The 24028-nt window shown below is 46.2% G+C and overlaps 1 protein-coding gene and 1 long non-coding RNA gene across 13 annotated transcripts in view; one reads left to right on the top strand and one right to left on the bottom strand.

The window, feature by feature from the left end:
- LOC105477069 (NEDD4 like E3 ubiquitin protein ligase) overlaps positions 1 to 11304 on the top strand; it is a 362247-nt gene extending 350943 nt beyond the window's left edge. For all 12 annotated transcript variants that reach the window (XM_071085266.1, XM_011733413.3, XM_011733409.3 and 9 more), the window contains 5 exons: positions 1702 to 1761; positions 3362 to 3469; positions 5234 to 5330; positions 6071 to 6143; positions 11054 to 11304. In XM_071085266.1, the coding sequence (XP_070941367.1) occupies positions 1702 to 1761; positions 3362 to 3469; positions 5234 to 5330; positions 6071 to 6143; positions 11054 to 11156 (441 nt within the window). In that variant the 3' untranslated portion in view covers positions 11157 to 11304. The remainder of the gene's footprint in view (positions 1 to 1701; positions 1762 to 3361; positions 3470 to 5233; positions 5331 to 6070; positions 6144 to 11053) is intronic.
- A 2993-nt stretch (positions 11305 to 14297) lies between these two features.
- On the bottom strand, positions 14298 to 23643 carry LOC105477068 (uncharacterized). The gene is made up of 3 exons (XR_984444.2): positions 23196 to 23643; positions 21041 to 21102; positions 14298 to 16914 (listed from the first exon to the last, which is right to left on the bottom strand). It is a non-coding gene; the product is annotated as an uncharacterized lncRNA (long non-coding RNA).
- Positions 23644 to 24028: the final 385 nt, after the last annotated feature.

Here is a 24028-nt window from a genome sequence, read left to right as displayed (position 1 = left end):
AAGGCTGGGATCGCACAGCTCACGCCGCTGGCCAGTCTCCAGCACGAGAGTGTTCAGCTGCCGTGCCGCTACCTCTTTTTCCTTTTCACGGGTTCTCCTGCTTGACTTCTTATTTTCATATTTGTCCTGTTTAAAGAGGACATTTTACAAACTTGATCTAGAACCATTGTCTTGAAGTTTCAGGTGGTACCCAAGAGAAGGCTGTCTTTTGCTGCAGTGACAGGTTCCAAGAAGCCCGAGGGCTCAGAGCTGAATGATAAAGCACAGTCCCCGCAGTGCCTCACCACCCTCCATGGATCACTGCTGCCTGGGTTTTTTGTTGTTGTTGTTGTTGAGACAGAGTCTCGCTCTGTCACCCAGGCGAGAGTGTAGTGGCGTGATCTTGGCTCACTGCAGCCTCTGCCTCCCAGGTTCAAGCAGTTCTCCTGCGTCAGCCCCCGAGTAGCTGGGACTACAGGCATGTGCCACCACGCCTGGCTAATTTTTGTATTTTTAGTAGAGACAGGGTTTCCCCATGTTGGCCAGGATGATCTTGATCTCCTCACCTCATGATCCACCCACCTCGGCCTTCCAAAGTGCTGGAATTACCGGCATGAACCACCGCGCCCAGCCCTGGGCATTTTTTTTTTAATCCCCTGCCCTTTTTCTTTGTGGCTATATTAGTAATCCATTGCAGATTATTTTCTATACAGATACATGGAAAACACATTTTCTTAAGCTTAGTTTTTATTTTATATCCAGCCACCTCATGACAACTTTTACCCTGATACAGAGCAAAGCAGGCACTGCCCAGATCCAACTTTTTAATATCAGGGATGCTCCCAGGCCCCTAGCAGAGGGTGAGGGATTCATCATTTTAAACAGTATTCCACTTGGACCAAGAGTGAAATTCTTTCTTAAATCTGATAGTATCCATTACCTCAGAGATCACACAGGAAATGGCCTCGCGTCCACGTGACTGGTGTTCTCTGCACTGAGGCAGAGCTCTTGGGGCGATTATTTCCCTTCACTCAGGCACCTACACAGGATGAGTGAAGCCCGGGCAGCACACTCAGAAACAACTCAGGGCCTTAGGAACTTAAAATGGGGGGGCAGAATGTCAGGTTTCGTTCTTTATTTAGATAAGAAATCCCAGGAAGCAGATTCCTGGGCCCCACCACAGGCAGTCCACACATTCAGAAACACGACTTTGGCAGTGCGCAGGGCCCAGCAGAGCTGAGCTCGTCCTAGATCACGCCATAGTTAGTGGTAACCTGGGAACTGGAGCGTGGTTTTCTGGGCGCACAGTCTGCACCCATCACCCGCCTCCCTCTGTGTTTCTTCTCCATGCCTCCAGGACGTTATTTTTAAGTGTGTCTCTTACACATCTGTGGCCTGTGCATTTTAGGGCGCACTGACTCACAGCAGTGTTATAAATGGCTTTTGGAATCCACCTGCCTGCAGTAGCCAGTATTCTCATCAGGTTTCAAAAATTACTCCACTACTCGAATCTTCTAGATTCTATGATTTTCCAAAACTTTTGTAGTGACTGTGCTGTTTTTACTGGAACTATAGTTACTTGATACTGTCTCTGACGTAGGAATCGTCAGGAGAGATTGCATTTTTTTCTGGCTTACGAGAAAAGTTTGTTTTTCCTGTGAATTTGTTTTTTTTTTCTTCAAGGCAATAGGTGTTTAAGATGATTTTTTTTTTTTCTTTCAGGGATTCACAGAACTGCTTCCTATTGATTTGATTAAAATTTTTGATGAAAATGAGCTGGAGGTTTGTATTATAAACATTATTTTATGTAAAGTGGATTTTTTAAAGTATTTCTCATTACAAGTAATATTTTAATATACTTGGATCCATAATGTCCTAGAGGTTAACTTTAGATGAATTCTATTACCTGTCTCTTATGGGGCTTGTTTGCCCATGTGGTTCTATTACATGTCTCTTATGGGGCTTGTTGCCAATGTGGGAGTAAGAACAGCAAAAATAATCCGCTGTAGTTGCCTTGCCCATGAGAGGGTGGTTCTGGAACATGCCTGGTGAATAGAGACCACTGAGCAGAGCTGGGATCATGGCCCTAGCACCAGGCGAGGCAAATCGCCACAACAAGTAGAAACAAGGTTTGCAGTAGCCCTTTGGACAGCAGCAACCTGCTTACACTCCCAGACTGGCCAAGTGTCCTCTGCTGCATCCCCATCCACCCCCACCGTGGCAGCCAAATGGGGGTCTTGGCCACAAGGTGGCCATAAGCATCTACTTGGGCCTGTAGAACAGATGTCTCGTTGAACTTGAAGTGGTGTATGTTGAGTGAGGAAAAATACCAGAAGGCAACAAGGTAGTAGCAAAAGGTAGTTTAATGATTGTTTAGTTCAGCTTCTTGGTGTGACATAGATGAGCATGAGCAACAGCCATTTTAAAAACAAAGGAATATCTCGCCCTTTGTTGTGTCGAGAGAAACAGGAGGAAGACTGTGTCTGTTGAGAAGCTGTTGGTGGGACTTGGCTGTTTGCCCCATCCACATCCAGTGAGCGTTTTCCGTAGACTGGCTTTCTATACTTTTATCTCAAAACGGAAAGTTCAAGATCGATATGTCTGTGGAAATCATATACCTCAAGCCTTTCCTCTTATAGGTGGGAAAGTGAGGCAGGGAGCAGCTGGGTTTACCCAGCAAGGTTTTGGCACAGTCAGGCCTAGGAACTGTATTTCCAGGCTTCTGGCTTAGTTCTGTTTCCATTTCATTCTGGTACCTTTGCAGGAATTTCTTCCATTCGTCCACAGGAAACCTCCCCTGATGGAGAGTTGAGTAATAAGAACAGCAAACCTTAGACTAAATGCTAACTCGAAGACCCAGTTATGCCTTAGTATTGGCATATGTTTGCCGTTCTTAGGCCTCTGGACAGATCAGATGAGGTGATTTGTCATCACTGGAATTGACTAGCCCGGAGGAGAGAAGTTCTTGCTGTCATAAGCACTAATTCTTTTGTGGGTAGGGAGATGCTTTCAGATAAGAGGAATAACCTCTCAGGAGGAGAAGCAGCCATGTAATGCGCAGATGCTGCTGGAGCGTGAGAAAATCCACGGGTCCCATGTGTAAGACTAGAGGGGTAGAGAGGACGACTGTGGCATTTTTATATCCAATATAACATACCGTGGCTTGCACAGGGTTCGAATTGAGCCACCCTCGTGACTGCTGCCTCTGTGATCGCTATGGCAGGTGGAGCCTGGAACAGGTGTCTGCCTTCCTCTGTTATGATTTGGTAGCTTACCTTCACGGCACAGTGACCACATGCTGGCACTGAGGGCGGTCATTTCTCAGTGTGTGATCTCGCAGCTTTCACATCCTGCTTTTACATCTGGTAAATTTTCTTCCTAGTTGCTCATGTGCGGCCTTGGTGACGTGGACGTGAATGACTGGAGACAGCATTCTATTTACAAGAACGGCTACTGTCCAAACCACCCTGTCATTCAGTGGTTCTGGAAGGTAACGAACTCCAGGGCCTGACCCTGCCCCTTGTCCTCCACCTGAGGCAGGATTGAGAGCTGTGTGGTGCCCTCCGTGTGGTCTGACTTCAGGACTGATGCTGGCTTTGGGGTCTGTTAGAGCTTGGACTGCTGGGGGAGAGAAGAGGCAAACTGAGCCAGCAGCCCCGTGGCAGCTCCTCTGTAACTGGAGCAGACAGCTAGACTTGAATGAAGTTGGTCACTGCAAAAGCACACTGGCCTTCCTTGACCACCTCGTGAAAGTGACTTTTATTTGAGGGACTGGTCCTCCAAAGTGTAAATAGAAATGGGGGGGCTCCTCAGGGCAGAAACAGGCTTCAGGGTTGGCTTTGCAAAGTGCCACTTTCTGTTAAGAAGTCATTCTCTCAATTTTTAAAATACATTCCAACAAATATTTTGATCTGTGTATCTTTCAACCAAAGATAACACAACTTTGATTTATTATCTTAGGGCCAGTGTTTGTATCCTGTTCAGCTTAGGAGGGAAGTAAAATAGGAATGGATGAGTCCAAGTCCAAGGGAGATGCAGTAAACAAACTTAAAAAAAGAACAGTTACCCCCAAAAAGACTGATTATTTACTTCACCCAAAAAGGAATCATTTAACTTTTTCAAATTTCTTTTATTTTTTTTTTATTTATTTTTTAAAGATAGGGTCTCACTATGTTGCCCAGGCTGGTTTCAAATTCTTGGGCTTAAGCAGTCCTCCTACCTCGGCCCCTCAAAGTGCTGGGATTACAGGCGTGAGCCACCATTCCCAGCCTTTTTCACATTTCTAAATGCCTATTACTACTATTTCAAATGCCAGCAGGAATAGAGATGAAAAAAGCAGAGTCCTGGGCGTGGTGGCTCAGGCCTATAATCCCAGCACTTTGGGAGGCCGAGGTGGGTGGATCACGAGGTCAGGAGATCGAGACCATCCTGGCTAACACGGTGAAACCCCGTCTCTACTAAAAAATACAAAAAATTAGCCAGGCGCGGTGGCGGGCACCTGTAGTCCCAGCTACTCAGGAGGCTGAGGCAGGAGAATGGCATGAACCCGGGAGGCAGAGCTTGCAGTGAGCCGAGATCGCACCACTGCATTCCAGCCTGCGCGACAAAGCGAGACTCGTGTCAAAAAAAAAAAAAAAAAAAAAAAAATGCAGAGTCTTCAAATCCTAGTCCAGGTCTCACTTGGCTTGTTTTAAATAGTCCCAGTGACATTACCAGTAAAGCCACCTGGATTCCTGTAATAATGCAGTTATGTAAGATACACAGATTGTTTTGGAACCCCATCTTTGCCTTTGTTTTTTTGTTTTGTTTTGTTTGGCTTTTTTTTTTTTTTTCATTTGATAAAATGATGTCTTCTAGGGAACATGTCTACAGTCTGAAATCCCATCTCATAACCTGGCTTCCCCTTGTGATGACAAATCTTAAATACTGTATATTTATCATTGGCTTAGGGGGAACTGGTAAGCCTCGAACACAGAAACATGAGCTCAGTGCCATCAGAGCGTTTGCTTTTTATATCGTTTATTTTGGCCTATTGGCAGAAGAAGAAAGAGATGGACGTTGTGATCACTCAGTCTCTTAGATTAGAGAGGCCAGCTCATATTGTGGCCATAAAAAAAACTACTCAGTTTTCAGTGTCAACTGTCTAGGTCTTACATTACAGTATAAATAAGATTAAGTTCTGCCTGCCCGCATGACAGCAGCATGTGCCATGGGTCACGTGGGGGATATAACGAGCTTCTGCCTCTGTTCATAGGCTGTGCTACTCATGGACGCCGAAAAGCGTATCCGGTTACTGCAGTTTGTCACAGGGACATCGCGAGTACCTATGAATGGATTTGCCGAACTTTATGGTGAGCAGGATACCATTAGGTTCTGTTGTCCTCCTGGGAATTTCCAGCCAGGCGTGAACTCTGGCCCAAGAACCCTGCTGCCCAGGCCTCTGCAGAAAGCTAAGTTTCAGGACAGTGTGCCATGCATAGGTTGCATGAAAGTTCAGTTAAAGTGCTGTTAGCTGTACTTTATATAGACAACATGGTGCTTCTACCTCGAGGGATTGGGGGGCGGTTTGTGAAGAGATCCATAAGCCTGCTCTTTTTTTTTTCCTGGTTTAGTTTTTTAGAAAATCATTAGACACTAGGGTTTGCAGGGTCATTTATATGGTGTAAACTGATCTACGAAGTCACCTCCAGTAGGCAGAATTTTTCCATGTTTACTATAGATTTAAAAAATCACTCTCTACTTTGCATACTGAAGGTCACATTTCATTCGCCCTCCCACCTCCAAAACTAGTTTGAAGTTTAAATTGCCAGGGTCCAGCTGAGAGGCTGTAGCTGCCTGCCTTTCCACATAACTGTTGTGGTTGTTAAACTTAGTGCAATTCCATTCTGGAGACAATGCGATCTTTCTGTGAGGTGGTGCAGACCTCTGGCTTCCCTCAACATTAAATATCAATGTTGCAGCAGAAGAGAGTGTCTTGGACCTCACCCTTGGGGGCAAACCCTGCCCTGACAGTAGCTGGACTGCAGACCACACCATAGCTTCATTCTTCTACCCCAAGTACTCTTAACATTTCTTTTTCTTTCTTGTCTAGGTTCCAATGGTCCTCAGCTGTTTACAATAGAGCAATGGGGCAGTCCTGAGAAACTGCCCAGAGCTCACACATGGTGAGTGGCAAAAACACACGCACGTCAACAGCAGTATTTGAACTACTTAGCTGGGTGTGGTGCTGGGCTTGGGGCTATAGATTGCTCTGTTTCCTGTTTGTAAGTAGCTTAGAGAACTAAAGGACAGTGATGTGGATGAAAATAGGAATTGTACAGTAGTGCTATTAAGACGTAATGCGGACCAGGCGTGGTGGCTCACGTCTGTAATCCCAGAACTTTAGGAGGCTGAGGCGAGCGGATCACGAAGTCAGGAGATCGAGAGCATCCTGGCTAACACAGTGAAACCCCATCTCTACTAAAAATACAAAAAAATTAGCCAGGCGTGGTGGCGGGTGCCTGTAGTCCCAGCTACTTGGGAGGCTGAGGCAGGAGAATGGTGTGAACCCGGGAGATGGAGCTTGCAGTGAGCCAAGATTGTGCCACTCACTGCACTCCAGCTTGGGTGACAGAGCAAGACTCTGTCTCAAAAAAAAAAAAAAAAAGACGTAATGCACTCAGTATGTTTGGCACGTAAAGGGCTCAGGCGTCCCTGCCATGGGGAATTTCTCCCCTGAGCCCAGTCTTTCCCTCATTATTCTAGGTAATGCAGCTTTCGCTGTTCACCGTACATGTATAAGGCAGCTCTCAGCCTCTATAAACACATTGGGTTTTAACTCCAATCTTAAATTGGTTGAGAAATTAGGACAAAATACCCTGTGGAAACATCCTTTTTCAAAGGCCTTCTATGCCCATGAATAACCCGTAATTCCCTGGAATTGAGCAGTAATGTGACTGTGGTTGGAGGAGAGTAAGAGGGCTGACACGTGGCCGGGGATGCCCAGGCGTGGAGCGTGGCTGCCCTCAGAAGGCCCTCTCAGGAGACACAGTGAGGCAGAAGGGTCCGGTTGTTTTCTGAAGAGTTGCGTGAAACCCAGCGCAAATGCAGACTGGACAGGATCGATGTCTTGAAGCCGGGTTCAGGGAGCTCTTGCTAACTCAAACTCCCATGTCCCTCATGTTGGTTTTTCTGCATAAAAAAAAAGCCTTCATTTCTTGCTCCTGGGGAAGCAGCGGAAGTGGGCCTTCTGGAGAACGGTGAGCAGCGTAGCCCTGTGTTTCTCATGCAACGGGGTCTGCAAAGCCTGCTCTGGCCTTACCGAGCTAACACAAGCGACCGCACACTCCCTGCAGGAAACGCCCTCCCTTAAACTAGCAGTGCTGGCCAGGAGAGAATTCTCATGCAGATGTGTTTGCGAAAACACACTGTGAAAGGTTTTTTACCTCCGTCGGATACCCTTGCCTCTCCAGAAAAGTGGGGTTTTTTTTCCATTCATACCATTCACATGAGTCTCCAAATGGAAAAAATGTGATCATTGCCTGTCAGAGCCTTGAAAGCAAGCTGACTCCAGCCTAAAATTGATGAATATCCAGAGCAGTCGTTGTCCATGGTTCTCTGGCTTTATTCTAAGGGAAGAATGCTCGAGTAGTTCAGAGCTTTTATCCAAACAGTGTCTGAGTCATACGTGGTTTTCTGGATTCTACTGGCCTCCATATGAAAGGCACTGGCGTTGAGCCAAGCCCCAGGACTGTGGGTGGTGATGCGGAACTCAGGCTTATAGTACTAACCAGGATGAAGATTAGGAAAAGCGAAATTATTGGGCACAGTCATCTGTGGTCAGGCACTGCTTAATCTTTATGGCAGCCTTATGAGATATGTTATTCCCTTGGGCTGTCAGAAGGCTGGTGCAGGGCTTACCTGAGTCACAGATTCCCAGGATTTGAACTCAGGTCTACCAGAATTAGAGCCTGCACCCTTAACCACTACACCAGATACACTGTCTCTGTTGATATAGCCACTTTCTTTTTAGACTTTTCCAAGGAAACCAGATTAGTGAGCCAATTTCGTGTTCATTCAACCCATGTTTCTCCATGACTTCAGGGACACACGTCTTGCTGTTGAGCTGTTTTTTTTATTTCGGAGCCCACATGATTCTGCCCCAAGTAGAACTTCCCAGATAAGACCTCTGAACTCAATGGTTCTCAACCGCAGCTGCATGTTGGAACCATCTAGAGAACTTTAAAGAAATCACTCATGCCTGGGATTTGGACTTCATTGGTCTGGTGTGTGACCGGGGCAGTGGGATTTTCAAAGCTCCCCAGATGATTCTTATAGGCTGGCAGGGCTCTTCCCTAGGAAGGGCAAAGGTCTACCTACAGGAGGGGAACCGCCCAGCTGGCTCTTACCAGAACTTATCTTCCTCTTTATGTGTCATGGAAATAAAGCAACTATGTAGTTTTCCCAATGATGTTCTCTCCAGACTAACTTGACCTGGATGGTGGGGACTGGCAGTTGCAAGCAACACTGGCTAGCGTGAGTGGGACCGTTCTGCTGTTTCTTCGAAATGGCTTTCCTCCCTACCTGACCCTGCCTGTATTTTGACATAGGAAACAGGAACTTCACTGGCTGTTTCATGGCAACAGTTCCGCCCTAAAATTTCGCCATACATAGGTTTGATTTCTTCCATGTATTATGATACACAATTAAAGTTCAGAATAAAAATCTGATTTCCTAGAAGAGCAGAAGCTGAAGGATCTGGTTCTCTGTGATGAGGGTGCCTTTCATTAAGCTTTCCAATGAGTGTCTGACATTCAAAGGACGTCATTTCATTGTTCTGTAAAAGGTCACTACTCAGACATTTAAAATTACTCTTCATTAAGAATCACAGGCTCACCTGCCCTTTTAGGAAGACTCCAAACAAAAATCATCTCATTCAGCCCGTGCATCTTCCACATGAGGACGCTGAAGCCCTCTGAGGACAATGAGCTCCTTAAGGTCACCCAGCTCATTAGTGCAGACCAAAGCCAGGTTCGTGTGTCCTGACCTCTGAAATGATAGGAACTCACACTCACCAAGCACTCAGTTCATTCTGGGGATGGTGCTAAGCACTTGATGTGGTTGACTCATACCATCATCACAGTGGTCCTAAGAGGTGTGTGATGTTATGACCCACTTTTTTACAGATAACATGGAGATGCAAAGTGATGAAGTATTAAGCAGCATGATTCAGAACCTCAGATCTTGACCTCCCGTCTTTGCCTCTCTCTTCATCATTCCAGTGTTTCTCAAACCTGAATAATCTATGGACCTTTTTTAAAGGGAAAAAATGGTCACAGATCTCAAGAATGGGCCTGAGACCCCGATAGGAATTGCAGGCCCAGGACTGTGGAACCCCAGCTGAAAAGCCTGAAGCCACTTTCCGTGAAAGCCTCTTTTAAATGCCATCTGTAGATGTGAAGTCCTGTCTTTATCAATATGATAACAGAAAGTGAAAGCCCTCTATTAGTACTTACTCTTTTAGGATTCCTGGGTTTCTGAGAACCCCAGTTTGACAAGCACAGTGTTATTCTCTTGTCTTTTAGTGTTTAGGGGCTGTTGGAGAATCCAAGTGGAACTCAGTGGGACTTACTCAACATTTAGGGGTTGTTAAAGGGCCCTCTACAGTATTTGTTTCTTTTCTGTGGCTGTGACAATGGTTAGCTTTTAGTGTATGTGCAAGTGCTGCTGAAGCGAGCACGTGAATGGTTAGCTTTTAAAACCTAGGAGATTACTTTGCTCATTCTTGGAATCACACATCAATACCTGGAGGGGGCGGTTTTAAACACAGACAGTGTGAACACTCACGGCAGAGACAGCACAAGTGCACTTCAAGAGCTGGGCTTTGGAGCACCCCGGGGCTGTACCTGGCCCCGTGTGACCTTGGGCAAGTTACCTAACCTCGCTGTGTCTCAAGCTCCCCCTCTCTGTGAAATAGGGATGAAGCATTAGCTGCCTTACAAGGTGATTGCCAGGGTTCATAACATTGAGACAAGGCTGGTGGGGCATGGTGAGCACTCCGTGAACTTGAGCTCTTATGTCATAATGAGCTGTGGCCAGTGTGCATGCCATTTTCATGACAGATACACATCAGCAACCACACCCCAACACATACACACACACACACACACACACACACAGAGGTGCAGGTTCTGTGGCTAGAGGCTCTGGTCTTGAGCCCCATGTAGACATTCAGTAAATGTTGAAAGGTGTTCACACTGATACCATCTCTTGAGTAATTGAGCATTTGCTGTATGCCAGGCCCACTGATCCAATCCACTTGGCACCCCTGTATGCAGTTTCCCCATGTCACGGAAGGACAGAGGCCATCTATTTGTCTGAAAGCCCTCACTATTGCCAGGGTGATTTGCAGTCGCCACCCCCATCTGAAGCCTCCAGATATGTAGGGACTTTTTCTAAATGCAACTTTGCATAGCAAATGTCAATTTTGCCTGACTTTGATCAGAGGAGGTAGCTTAGCACTGGTGTTTCGGAGCCCCAGACAGCCTGGGTTCTATTTGTGGGTCTGCCGTATGACAAAGACTGTGACCTCAGGAACCTTGTCTCTGCTCCAGGAGCTCCTGTGCAGAGTAGAGATAACATGACCTGCTTCATAGGGTTGTGATGAAAATGAAGTGAGTTAATAGAAAAGCACTTGGCTTGAGGCCTAGTGTGGAATAAGTAATAGTGTTAGAGACACACACAGTCTTAATTCGTGGGTAACTCCAAAAGCATCAACTCTGTGGTCCAAGGGTTTGGAAATCTTGCCAGTTACTTTGCTTTTCATTTCCCTTCCCACCAGGATGGTTCTAAGATCTGCATCTGACTATAGCAAAGGTTTCATGGACCATTCAAAATGTTCTTTCTCTGTAAATTACAAGAGCTTACTTAGTGTAGATGTTTCATAGCTAGAGGTTTTTGGGGTTTTTTTTCCCCCAGGTAATCAAAATTGTTGGTTAAGGCTTTTTTATTCTGTTACTCAAACACCATGCCCTACTAACCAGATCTAGGAAGTGCTGTTGTGGCTTTTCACCTATACTTTTTGTTCCTTTTGCAGCTTTAATCGCCTTGACTTACCTCCATATGAAACCTTTGAAGATTTACGAGAGAAACTTCTCATGGCCGTGGAAAATGCTCAAGGATTTGAAGGGGTGGATTAAGCACCCTCTGCCTCGGGGGTGGTTGTTCTTCAAGCAAGTTCTGCTTGCACTTTTGCATTTGCCTAACAGACTTTTGCAGAGGCGACGGCAGAGAGCAGCTGCAGGCATGGTCCCTGGAGCCGAGCCTTCGCCATGCACTCGTCCAAGATCGGATGTGGGAACCTGGTCCCAGCTTGAGTTTCTGCATTTCCCACCACAAATTATCAACTGGTTGATGTGTACACTAATTACATTTCAGGAGGACTTACGCTATTTATGTTGTGCCTCTGCAGGCAAAGCCCTTAATAAATATTTTACATCCTTTCTAATGACAATGAATGGAATTAATCACTCTACAGGTATAGTATTACAACTCATGTTTACTTTTTAAAATGATTTAGACCGATTTTCAGATTTTATTTCGTTATGATTAAAGGTGTCTCATGTACTTGGAAAAGTGAGCATTTTTTTTTTGTATTTCACTTTCATACCAGGCTTAATGTCAATGACATTTTTATTTTTTAAGTCTCTGACATCTCCACCCTCTACTTTATTAGAATTGGAAGGCAAGTTTTTGTCCAAAAACCTTCTACAGACAAGTACTTTGAGAGAATTTCCAATATAATATTAGACATAATAATTTTTTCCATACTCAGAATGAAAAACTGGATATTACGTTTTTGTTTTGGGGTTTTTTTGTACAAATTTAGCTAATAGCTACAGGCTGAGAGAATTGTAACATAGCATGACAAATTTTGTGTTGACTTGAAAGGAATCACACCATTATTCCTTAGAAGTAATTACATGTGCTGTAACACATTTGAGACAGGGTTGGACTCCCATTTCTCATCAGAGAAATTATTTAGCCCTTCCTGGCGCTGTACAGTCATCTTTTATTCTATTTCCTCTTTGCTGTTTGTAGTAGAGACATTTTGAATGAAACTTGGCACTGCTTGATTCAAAACTGTGGAAACCAGATCTGTTTAGTCTCCTGTTTGTATGCGTTTGCTAATGGTAGCTAAATAACCAGTTTTTGTTGTAAATGCACCAATTCTGAAGGCACTTTATGTACTACATGGAGGTCATGTCTGGTTTTGTTTTTATTTTTTTATCATGAACATTAAATGTGATGATGATTTCTTTTCCCCGCACACATCTTTCCGGTGCAATATCTATCCATTGTGAATCTGGCTGCTGGTGTATAAAAACCTGGATGTAAAGCTGAGCCTACAGACCTGTCCTCACCAACTGTTTTGTGATTTCTACTCAACTACAAAGATTTATTTAATGTACACTTAATCTAACTGAGTTTTGTTACCAATGACCTGTTGCATGCTTCGATACCGTGTACTGCCTGAGTTGTGTCTGTTGTGCGCTAGATTAAAAGTGAGACAGAGACTTGACTTGATCCTCTGAGCTCAAGCTGTTGAGCTGGTAGTGGCAGAGGACTGAGGGTACCTGCATAGTTTGATTCTTTTCCACGTGTAAGTCTCCATTGCAGAATTGTCGTGCTTTGAGAAAACACCTGAGGCAGTGTGGGTGTTGAACGACCCGACTGTCCTTTTTAACCTGTGTTATCCTAGACCCTGTCCGGGCAGTTAGGGGACGCTAGAGATTTGATCTCATGCCAGTCATCAATAGGACAAAAGAGTTGTGGTTTGGGGATGTCTGTTTGTTACATAAAAAGGACCTCTCGGTGTAAGAAATTGCCATTTTTACCGTGCCCTGGGTGGCATGTGAGAAGCCATGGAAGGTTGTCGTCGTAAATGAGTTGTCTAAAGGTGCAGAGGCCTGAGGTTTCTAAAAGAAGGTAGATTTCTACAGAGCTGAGTGTTGGTTCCTTTTTCTTATTGGTTGAAAAGTACCTGGTAGTGATCAGAAAACTTAGATGCTATGTAACTTAAAAAAAAAAAATCCTACTCATTGGTTTTGACTGTTGGTGAGACGTTTCCCCTACAGTTAACATAACAAATGTCTCAGTGGTAAAAAAATCCCCTTTTTGTAAGCCCCTGTAGTCTAGAGTCAGTTTTCTTTTTAAGAATCATGCCAGAGCCTGAGTTGAGCAGTACACTTTCTTGGTTTTTGAGAGTAATCGTGTAATTGTAGAGGGAGAAATCCAGTTCTAGCCTAAGAACTGGGATACTTCTGTCATCTTGTAAACTGTGTATTGAAAAAAACAGAATAGTCACTAAATGCATATTAAGTCAGGTATTGGAAAGTATAAAAGAAAAATCATTCTGACAATTTCTAAGCCAGAAGCAAACAAGAATTACTGAAATGCACCCCATGAATTCTTGGAAGGCAGTAATTGTGAGTGACACCTCAGTTCATCAACCCCTTAATAATACCAGCTTGATTTAAATGACAACTAAATATTGCTGAAGTGGGGTTTTAGTATTTTTTTTAAAAAAAGCAAAACAAGATTCACTAGTCCTCAGCAATTCTCGAAGTTTCTCTCTTTGCCTAAAATGGTCATAGATCTTGATTCTTCTGAATCTTGATGACCACACCCCGTCATCTTCACAGCATAATTGCAGGTGGCAGGAAAGACAGTGTGCTCTGTGCTGGGTGAGGAGCAGTTGCTGGGCCATTCCTTGGGCCCCGACCTGCCCTGTGCTCTGTGCTGGGTGAGGAGCGGTTGCTGGGCCATTCCTTGGGCCCCGACCTGCCCTGTGAGTAGCCCTGGGGCAGAGAGGGCAGTGTTGCCTATCCCAGAGGTCGCAGCAGCCACACTGCTCTGCAGGCCGGGCTCTCTTTATAGCCAGAGAAATCACCTTAATGCAGTTTCTTGAGTTGTCTGCTGAAGCTGTAATTATTATGGGCCACTTACATGAGGCCGAGAAGTACGTGCCAGAGTTCACGCACTGCCTGTTGCAGGTTTCTTAACATCAGTTATCACAGCTGCCTGTGTGTCCCGACTATTTCCATTCCTGCCCCTTGTTGGCCCGAGGAAGGACGTGGAAAGAGCGCCTGGCGGAATGAAGGTCCAACAGCCTGTGCCTCTCCGCCGCTGGTCCCAGAGCCGGCAGCAATGAGGCCTTCATTTTCTGTGTTACAGTGTACTCCCAGCTTCAGTGCTCTTTTCCTTTTTGCCTGAAATGTTTATGCTTCTCTGTAGCCAGTCCTCTAACAAATCACAAGAACAAAGGTAAGACACTTGACTTTTGTTTCCAGGACCCTTCAGCAGGTGACATCAGCTATTCCCTAAATTCAGACAACGAGGGATACAGAGCGACTTGGCGTGTATTATTTCTCCCATGTAAGGACAAAGGGACAGATTCTTATTAATATTTTTGAGACAGAGTCTCGCTCTGTAGCTCAGGCTGGAGTTCAGTGGCTCAATCTCAGCTCGCTATAACTTCTGCCTCCCAGCTTCAAGCGGTTCTTCTGCCTCAGCCTCGCCGAATAGCTGGGATTACAGGCACCCGCCACCAGGCCTGGCTAATTTTTGTATTTTTAGTAGAGATGGTTTCACCATGCTGGCCAGGCTGGTCTTGAACTCCTGACCTCAGGTGATCCTCCTACCTCAGCCTTCCAAAGTGCTGGGATTACAGGCATGAGCCACCGCACCCGGCCTCACAGTGACAGATTCTGAGAAACAGCGTGCAAAACATTTGAACCATTTTCTACATCTCCCATTGTTGCATAGACAGTGTGCACCGCTGCTAACTTGCCAGAGCCACAGTGGCCCTCTTGAAAGCCAGGTTCATACATAGCAACTTTTTAATTGTTCTAACAGTTACCCATTAACAGTTGACTCCTGTATTTCTAAGAGTCTTGTACTCACCTCCGAAATTTAAAAACGTATAAAGAGAGCCTGGGTTAATCAGTTCTGCAGCCCCTACCCACTGTGCTAATTCTCCTCTTCTCTCTCCTCCTTACCCTGCCCCTGCACCCCTGTACTTACAGGGAGAGGTGGGAGGTGCTGTCTGGTATCATTTTCTGCCTTGCCAGTAGGGGGTGCCGCTGTGCAGGGTAACTGCCTGGCCTGCTCCCTTCCTGACCTTCCCCGAGCCCGAAGATCACGCGCTACCTCTGTCATTCAGGCATTGGGGTACATCCTGATAAGTCATGTCAGAACTGCCAATTTCAGGACTCAGATGTGTTTTTAAAAAACAAATCCTTATAAACTCCACTTTGTACTTTAGATTTTAAAACTGGGGGAAAAAATGTGATATTCTTTGGACCACTTTTTTAATTTATATAAGCCTTAATGAACAGTGTCTATACATTTGCATACGCACACCCCCACCCCAGAGTGTTCTCAGTATGTCAGAGAAAATGCTGTAGCATTCAGACAGGAGCTTGGAGAATGTTTTCTAGAAATGGGGTAGCTTCCTGTTGGCATGAAATTTTCCAAGCAAACCTCCCATTAAACATCCGTCGTTTGTTAAAGATGTTCCATTCAAAGCAACACGTTTCAAAGGCATGTCTTTCTGTTCGTTGGCTTTCTGTGTGTAAGGAGTAGCATTGCTGTTGGCACCTAACCTTGCGTGCACTGCATTCTCAACCCCGTACCAGTGCATCAGAAGCCTTCCTCGTGACCGTACCTCTGTATAACTCCGTGTCTGCAGGTATCTGTGTTCCTATGTAAGCCAGTTTTCCCCTTCCACTCAGACTAATTTCACCTAGATTGTCACGGTTTCCTTCATGTTAACTTTGCGTGACTTTGTTCTTCCTTTACTACTATGTATGTAATATATATACATATATACGTACATATGCTGTCCAAATATATTTGTATATATTTGTATAGCATTTTTACACCTTTATTGAGTAATCTGGTTTCAAAAGGGGGTGAGAGCTTAGTCCCTTCTACAGTTTTCTCCAAGCTGTGTCCTCCGAATTTCGACCCTTGGAGCCTGAGAAAACCGTGGGAAGATGATGTGAATTTGCTGTTATTTCTTAATTCAGGATCTATCATCAAATGAAACATGAAAAAAGCAGTGACTTTTAAGGTGAAAAGTTTCAAGCATTCCAAATAAATTCTCAATGTTTCATAACTTTTTATTATAAACCCACCACCTAATAGGAAGCCAAGTACTATTTGATACAGTGGTAAAAACCAAACTACCTTGAATTTTTTTTAAGACAACTTATGAATAATGCTCATTTTCACAATCAGAGTAGCTTTAAACTATGGTTGAATTTGATACACACAGGAAAAGTTTTCTTGAAAAACAAATCCTTTTCGCTTTTCTTTTTTCTTGAGAGATCTAAAGAGACACTGTAGATTGTTTTCCTGACAGCAAAAGACTAATGTGACAAAATGAAGTCATTGTAAAGAAGCGATGCAACTTGTCAAATATTTAATAAAGAATTATGGAAGCTGGAACATTTTCTACATCAAGTATTATGGGTTGTTTGATTTAAAACTTCTTTGTGAATGCACCAACTTAATTGTTTCAGAGGGGTTTAAATGCCTGCAGATTTATAGTGCGTTCATTTCCTTCATCTCCCTAAAAGCTCCACCCTTTTAAAAACATTAAAGTCTGGCAGGGCATGGTGGCTCACGCCTGTAATCCCAGCCCTTTGGGAGGCTGAGGTGGGCGGATCACTGAGGTCAGGCATTCGAGACCAGCCTGACCAACATGGTGAAACCCCATCTCTACTAAAAATACAAAAAATATCTCTATATTAGCCAGATGTGGTAGCGCATACCTGTAATCCCAGCTACTCAGGAGGCTGAGGCAGGAGAATCACTTGAACCCGGGAGGCAGAGGTTGCAGTGAGCCGAGATCATGCCATTGCACTCCAGCCTGGGCGACAGAGCGAGACTCTGTTTCAAAAAAAAAAAAAAAGTTAAAGTCTGCCCAAAACACATAGCTTAAGCCTATTAAAAGGATGCACATTTATTCTTATCCTTCTACTGTTTTGTTCTTTTATTAAACTTGAGAATTACTGGTTTTATGTAACATTTGTATAATCCATGTTAGTCTGTTCCTCAAAAGGCATCCTTGTATGCCTGGCCCTCAACTTGTGTGAGAGTTAATGAGATTCAATAATGAATCTCCAAGTTGCTTCTCAGAAAGGTGCTGTCAAAATCCCGACCGTCAGGAGATCAAGACCATCCTGGCTAATACGGTGAAACCCCGTCTCTACTAAAAATACAAAAAATTAGCCGGGCGTGGTGGCGGGCGCCTGTAGTCCCAGCTACTCGGGAGCCTGAGGCAGGAGAATGGCGTGAACCTGGGAGGCGGAGCTTGCAGTGAGCCGAGATCGCGCCACTGCACTCCAGCCTGGGCGACAGAGCGAGACTCCGTCTCAAAAAAAAAAAAAAAAAAAAAAAATCCTGACCGTGTGTCACTGCCCTGTGCAAACCCGGTGGCATTTTTCCTCATGCCATTTCATTCCGCTCAGATCATGTCAGACTCCTGGAGAATTTTCCCTTTTTCTTTAGTACTGAGCTTCCTCTTGATGTGCTTAACCCATCCCGTTGGGGCAGAGGAGGAGATAGCGGGGAAGCAGGACATCATTTAGTTTCTTGCAGTTTGTCTTTTTCCATTAACAGTAGATGGCATCTTGCCAGGAAGCTGTTGGCAGTGCCTGGAATTCCTGCCTCCTCCAGAGTTACGAGTACACATGGAAGGCACAATTGGACAGAGCCACTGTGAATATTTGTATGTTCTTTCTTAAAACCACACATGGTGGAACGAATTATATCAATGACACAGTCACTAGATTAATAAGCTTTTAACCTGCTCTGAAATCCAAGACTCATTAGGCACTTGTGAGATGGTGAAGCTCCTGGTAAAAGTGTTTGCGGTGAGCACGGGTGTCCTGAATTCTGACGCTAGCTTTCCCGGGGTTGGCCCTCAGAGCTGTGTTCAAAGGGGTTCCTGAGGTAAGAACGCAGAAACCACTTTCTGGGAGAGAACACTTCTCAAAACAGCTTCCAGAGAGCTCAGGCTGTAGAATCCCTAAGGAATCAGTTATAGAACTTGAATGGGCTGGGAAAACTTTGAGCATGAGTTTACTGACGACCCAAGACACAGTCCTCGGTAAGTAGGCCGCAGTGCCCAGCTGTCACCAGTGGGAGCTCAAGAGAGCAAGAAGGGAGAGTCCCTGTTGGGAACCTTTTAGGGCTGAACTTAGGCCAGACTGGGGAAAAGGTCAGTCTCCCCAGTTAGCCTGTTGCTGTGTTCCTTCCTGCCCAGCCCCCTTCACCGTGCCCCGTGCTGCTCGTATGCCTCCTCCGCTTTCCTCTGCAAAGTTCCCAGCTGGGCTGCAAGTCTCGGTTACCTGGAGTGTTGACAGCATGGAGCCCTCCTGTCACCTCCAGGCATAGTCGCCCACACTTCCCAGGGGCCTCCTGGGGACAAGGCGTCCTGAGCCCTCGGTGCTTCCAGGTGAAGGTCAGAAACTGTCCCTGTGTCACCTTCTCCCAGGCCCACTCAAAGCACAGACTCCCACAAGGGGTTGTGGCTCTTCCAGGTCCTCTGCTGGTCTTACGGCCTTGGTGTTTGAACTGGCTGCGATAACTTCATCCTTTTCTTGGCCAGGTGTCCCCAGAAACTACCTTTTCAGATGTGCCTTTTCCCAGGGCTCCAGGCCCCTCCCTCGCAGCTCTGCAGCCTTGCTGCACAGTTCCCCTTTGGAACCGTGAGGGAAGACCGTGTTTCCTCCACACATTTTTGCCCACTCCCCACGTCAGTTCTTGGAGTAAGCCTTTTTTCCTCTCCGAGGAAAGGGCTTACTTGCAGACAAATGAGTTTGGAAGGGGTGTACGGTACTAGAGCAAGCGCACCTCCAAATAGAGCAGGCTGAAACGGAATAAGGCCGAGAGGGATGGGTGAGAGCCACATTCCTGTGATTAAAGGCAGATTCGGGTGGTGTCTAAGCAATACCCTTCCTAGGGAGTTTTAAATACTGTTGCTGGAATCAGGGAGTCGAGTTCTCAATCCTGTTTGGCCTTGTCCAGACTGAGTACCAAGGCTAAAGGCGGAAGGTTCTGCGCTGCGGAGTGCCCAGGTGTCAGCGGCTCGCCCAGGTGTCAGCGGCTCGAATCACGTGATCGCGGAATATGTGGCCCTGCAGGGCCGGCCTTGCTTTGTCTAACGCTCTCCTTTTCCATGTGAGTCCCGGGGTTCTTGCCCTTGATCAGTCCAGATATGACCAGTACTGTGGGCCTGGAGGGCCAGGTTTTGTTCTCATGTGTGGCCCTGGACTCTGCTGGGGCAGCCCTGCCTCCTCTCTACAGACCCAGAACAGCCGCCCCTGTGGGCGCTTCTCCCAGCTAGAAACCTGAGAGCTGATGGGCGACAGTGGTCAGCTTCCTACTGCCCCAGTGGGCCGTGGAAGTGGGTGGGACCTCATTCACCCCACCACCTCCACCCAGTGGCTTGTCTGCAGCAGAGGGGCTACTCAACACTGAGCTCAGGAAGGGAGGCCAGGAAGCCGCACGAACGGCCCAGCTTGGGCAGTTGGGGGCAGCGGGGAATGGACAGACCACCCTGGCCTGGAGGTAACCCCAGCAGAGACACAGCCGGCAGGGTTCCATCCTTCTGCTTCCCAGTTCAGGCAAAAAAAAACCCAGGTTTTCCCAGGAAATCTGCAAGCACATTAAGCTGGTCTCTCCTTTAAAAAAGTGCAAGGATGGAGACAGTCCTACCTGTCCTGAGCAGGATGGGCCCTGTGCCAAGCGACCAAGCAGTAGCAGGCTGCCACTATAGGTGGGGAAGGAGCCAAGGAGTCCCAAGAGGAGTTGACAGCAAGACAATTTAAAGAGTGTAAGTAGGCCAGGCAGGGTGGCTCACACCTGTAATGCCAGCACTTTGGGAGGCCAAGGTGGGCGGATCAACTGAGAGGTCAGGAGTTCGAGACCAGCCTGGCCAACATGTTGAAACCCCATCTCTACTCAAATTATAAAAATTAGCCTGGTCTGGTGGCATGCGCCTGTCGTCTCAGCTACTCGGGAGGCTGAGGCAGGAGAATCGCTTAAACCCAGGAGGCTGAGGTTGCAGTGAGCCGAGATTGCATCACTGCACTCCAGCCTAGGTGACGGAGCAAGAGACTCTGTCTCAAAAAAAAAAATAATAAACAGCGTAATCAACCTCCTGTGACACATCATCCCAGCATGGGAGTGTATCTTGGCAAACATTCGCAAGAAATTTTGTCTTTCAGGACAGGGACCGGAGCCCACCATGCCCTCTGGGTTATGCCTTGTCTTCCTCAAAATTGAGGAGAAGCCCTTGATCTTGCCTTGATCAAGGCAAAATTGAGGAGAAGCCCTTGATCACTGAGCTGGAGCAAGACCCAAAAAGCTGGAGCAAAGAAGCAGTAGGTGGGAATTAGGGCCCTCGCACCCCGGAGCATGCTACACTCTTCAGTCCTCAATCTTTGAACAGTGAACCCCGGCATGTGGAGCTGGGGGAGCTGGCCCTGAAGGCCGAGATAAGCCTGCACTCCACAGGTGCGGGCCCAGGACTGCCCACACCTGTTAGATGGGCACAAACAGGGGGCCTTCGCTGCTCGGCACCAATCTTCTCTTGCACTGGGGCCCTGTTTCCATGCAGTGCCAGGGGCTTCAATTGTTAGCTCTTTCAGTGTAATTTGCCTCTTTTGGTTTAAAATAGTCTTTGGGGAATAAGTATTCAATTTCTAGATCAAACTCCTTGTTGAGGCTCTTTCCTCCAGAGGTCCCTGGTGGATCCTCATGGGACAGGCTGGGCCGGGCTCTCTCCTTGGGCCTAGGGTGTCGTCCTCTGTCCCCTGAATGGGGTTGCAAGTACTCCAGGGCCATCCTCCAAGGACACCTTGATGGCCTCTGTGATGCTCACCCAAGCCCCAGCTGGTCGATCAGCCCCGAGGCCCTCAGCCATGGCGTCACCCTTCCCTCGCCACAGCCCCCCTTTGTGGCACTCCAGTAGGGCCCTCAGCCCTTTCTGCCTCTCTGAGCTGCTTACCTGCACCTGAGTGAGCGGCCTCCAAGCCACCTGCCAGCGCCTCCCACGGGGCTGGGAAATACCTAGTGGCACCCAAAAGAAAAGGGAAGGAGTTGGTAACAGTAAGCCAAGCTGCCGTAGAGAGTTTATCTTCAGCCTTCAGCATCCTTTTACAGAGACAACTTCCCCTAGGGACAGTGGCCTTCAGTTTACTCTCTTACAATATTTCCACACCAGCCTAAAGAGGTAGATGTTATTAGCACCAATTTACATACAAGGAAACAGACTAGGAGGTTAGGAGACTCGCAGAGTGGTTCTCTGAACCCAGGTTGTCTGGTTCAAAGGCATCATTTAGCCACCAACCCTACTGCCCATTCCCTGCCCCTGCATCAAAACCTCCTGTCAGAGAAACCAGAGTGTCGAGACAGAAGAAATCATCGATTACACTGAAGGCAGCACGCTAAAGGGGAGAGAGAAGATTGGAAATTGGTCGTTAGATGTGACCATCTGGAGATCTGCCATCCTACTGCCCACACATCCTGGTGAACAATAAACTCATTTGTACTAAGATGTGAATGACTGATAGGCTAAACACGTGACCCTTCCAGAAGAATTTTTATTTTAACAAATACCAAAGGTGATGCTTGGTTTATATCAAAAGGAATAAAGGTCAAAATCATGGCATTTATGTCCCAGAAAATTGGGGAAGTTTTTGAGGGTAGGGGGCCTACTTAAGTTTACAAAATCCACTGACGCCAGTGAAATATGGGACGCCAGCACAGTGTGAAAAGACAGCCTGATCTCCGGGACAGTCCTAGTTTCAGCACCGCCTTTCTGGCTGCCACAGGGCAGAACCCCCAGCCTCCCTCCAGCCTCCCCCACACCACAAAACAAGCATCTCATAGTTTCCAGGGAGCGTCCAGGGACAACATAAACTTCCCTTTGTCCGACAGAGTTGAAGGACTAAAGGGACCAGAGACTGAGGACTGGATTTTCTACTCCCAGGAACTCTTTGATGAAGCTCTGAGATGCTGAATTGTTTAGAGTTTCTGTTATTAAAGGATTTTAGATATTAAGTTGTAACATACAGTCATGCACCGCATAAAGGCATTTAGGTCAGCAATGGACCCCAGATACGATGGTGGTCCCGTGAGATGATAATGGAGCTGAAAAATTCCTATTGCCTAGTCATATTGCCTAGTGACGTCATAGCCTTCGCAACACATCACCCTTTCTATGTTTAGCTACGTTTAGATGCACAAACCCTTACCATTGTGCTACAATTGCCTGAACAGAACAGTCACATGCTGTACAGGTTTGTAGCCTTGGAGCAATAGGCTGGGCCTTATAGCCTAGGTGTGTAGCAGGCTGTGCCATCCAGGTTTGTGTGAGTACACTCTGATGTTTGCACAATGATGAAATCGCCTAACGACGCATTTCTCAGAATGTGTCCCAGTTGTTAAGCAACACATGACTGTATTTAATATTGTTTATAGCAGAAAGTTTGAGTTTGGGATTTGTCTTTTGAATTCTCGTTATGTAGCTCTCTTAGCAATTCTACGACTCTGCCACTGGGGTCATCATGCTCCCTCACAGTCCCTCTCACCATGACCTCAACCCCCATCCTGGCCCCCTCTTGCCTCCTCTGCATTCTATATTTACTTAGAAGATCCTTGCTTGTTCATCTGTTGAGGTTGTCAGGGGGACATGCCCTCCCCAATGCAATGAGTGTTTAAACAACAATCAGGCCTTTGAACCCCAGGCTCCAGTTAAAAAGTAACAGGCTAGATACTGAATCAATAGGAGGCAAATATTAGCTACAGAGGCTGAGAGAGACCGAGTTGGGAAACACTTACTGCTGGTGACATGCAAACAGCAATGGCCATCCCCACCTGAGGTCCAGGAAGCCCTGGGAGCCCTGTGACCTTGGGCCTGTCATTGTCCTGCTCTACATGTTGAACATTGAAGCCACCAGCCCTTAATTAGCTTCTAGACCTCCCTCAGTCTGGACTTCTGCAATATCCCACTAAAGGGTGTCCATTGATTTTTCCCCTTCCCAGCCATCTTACACTCGTGTGAACCTGCTTCCAGCAAAGCTCTGATCTTGTCAATCTGCTGCTGGAAAATTTTCCATGACTCCCCATTGCACTGCTGACTGGTGCTCAAGGGCATCTACCTGCTCATCAGGACATGTGGGCAGTAGGATGGCAGATCTCTGGGTGGTCACATCTAACCACCAATTCCCAGTCTTCTTTCTCCCCTGCAGTGTGCTGCCTTCAGTGTTATCGATGATTTCTTCTGTCTTGATGCTGCATCTTTGGTTTCCATGACATTTAAATCTTCTGGTTACTCTCTCACTCTTGAAATACTCCTACTTTTTTTTTCTCCTCCCCTAAAGGTAGGTGTTCCCCAATAATTTGTTCTCGGTGAGCTCTCTCTTCCTCTCTCTCTCTCTCTCTCTCTCTCTCTGTGTCTGTCTCTTTCTCCTCTTCCTCCTCCTCCTCCTCTCATGGCTTAAGTTAGTACCTCCATGTGGACAATTCCCAAGTCTATCTCTAGCCCCAGCTTCTCTCCAGACCTTTGTCTCCAAAAGCCCAATGGACTCATCATAGGACATTCCTCAAGTCACCCTAACTGTAAATGTCCCAATCTGAACTCACACTCCTTTTAAACCTCTCCTCCTCTGTGTTTCCAAATCTCTGGGAGTTGTTCTCTTGTATCTTCCAGGCATCCACATTGGAACTTCCTCAGTGACCTTTCACTTGGTTTTGCTCCCCAGGTTGAAAGAGTGACAAAGTTCAGTTTTCTATTCATGCATTCACTCATTCGTTCAACAAATATGCATTGAGTGCCTGCCATGTACCAAGCACTTGTAGGGGTTAGTAATACAGCAATGAAAACAAAACAAAAGAAAGACCACTTCCATCATGAGATATATATTCTAGTGGAGGCAACTAAATGAGAAACATATAAATAAGTACAATATATGGTGTGTTAAATGTTGATGAA

Source organism: Macaca nemestrina, chromosome 19 (assembly GCF_043159975.1).
Source record: "Macaca nemestrina isolate mMacNem1 chromosome 19, mMacNem.hap1, whole genome shotgun sequence".
Lineage (NCBI taxonomy): Eukaryota > Metazoa > Chordata > Mammalia > Primates > Cercopithecidae > Macaca > Macaca nemestrina.
This window is presented reverse-complemented; position numbering and strand designations above follow the sequence as displayed.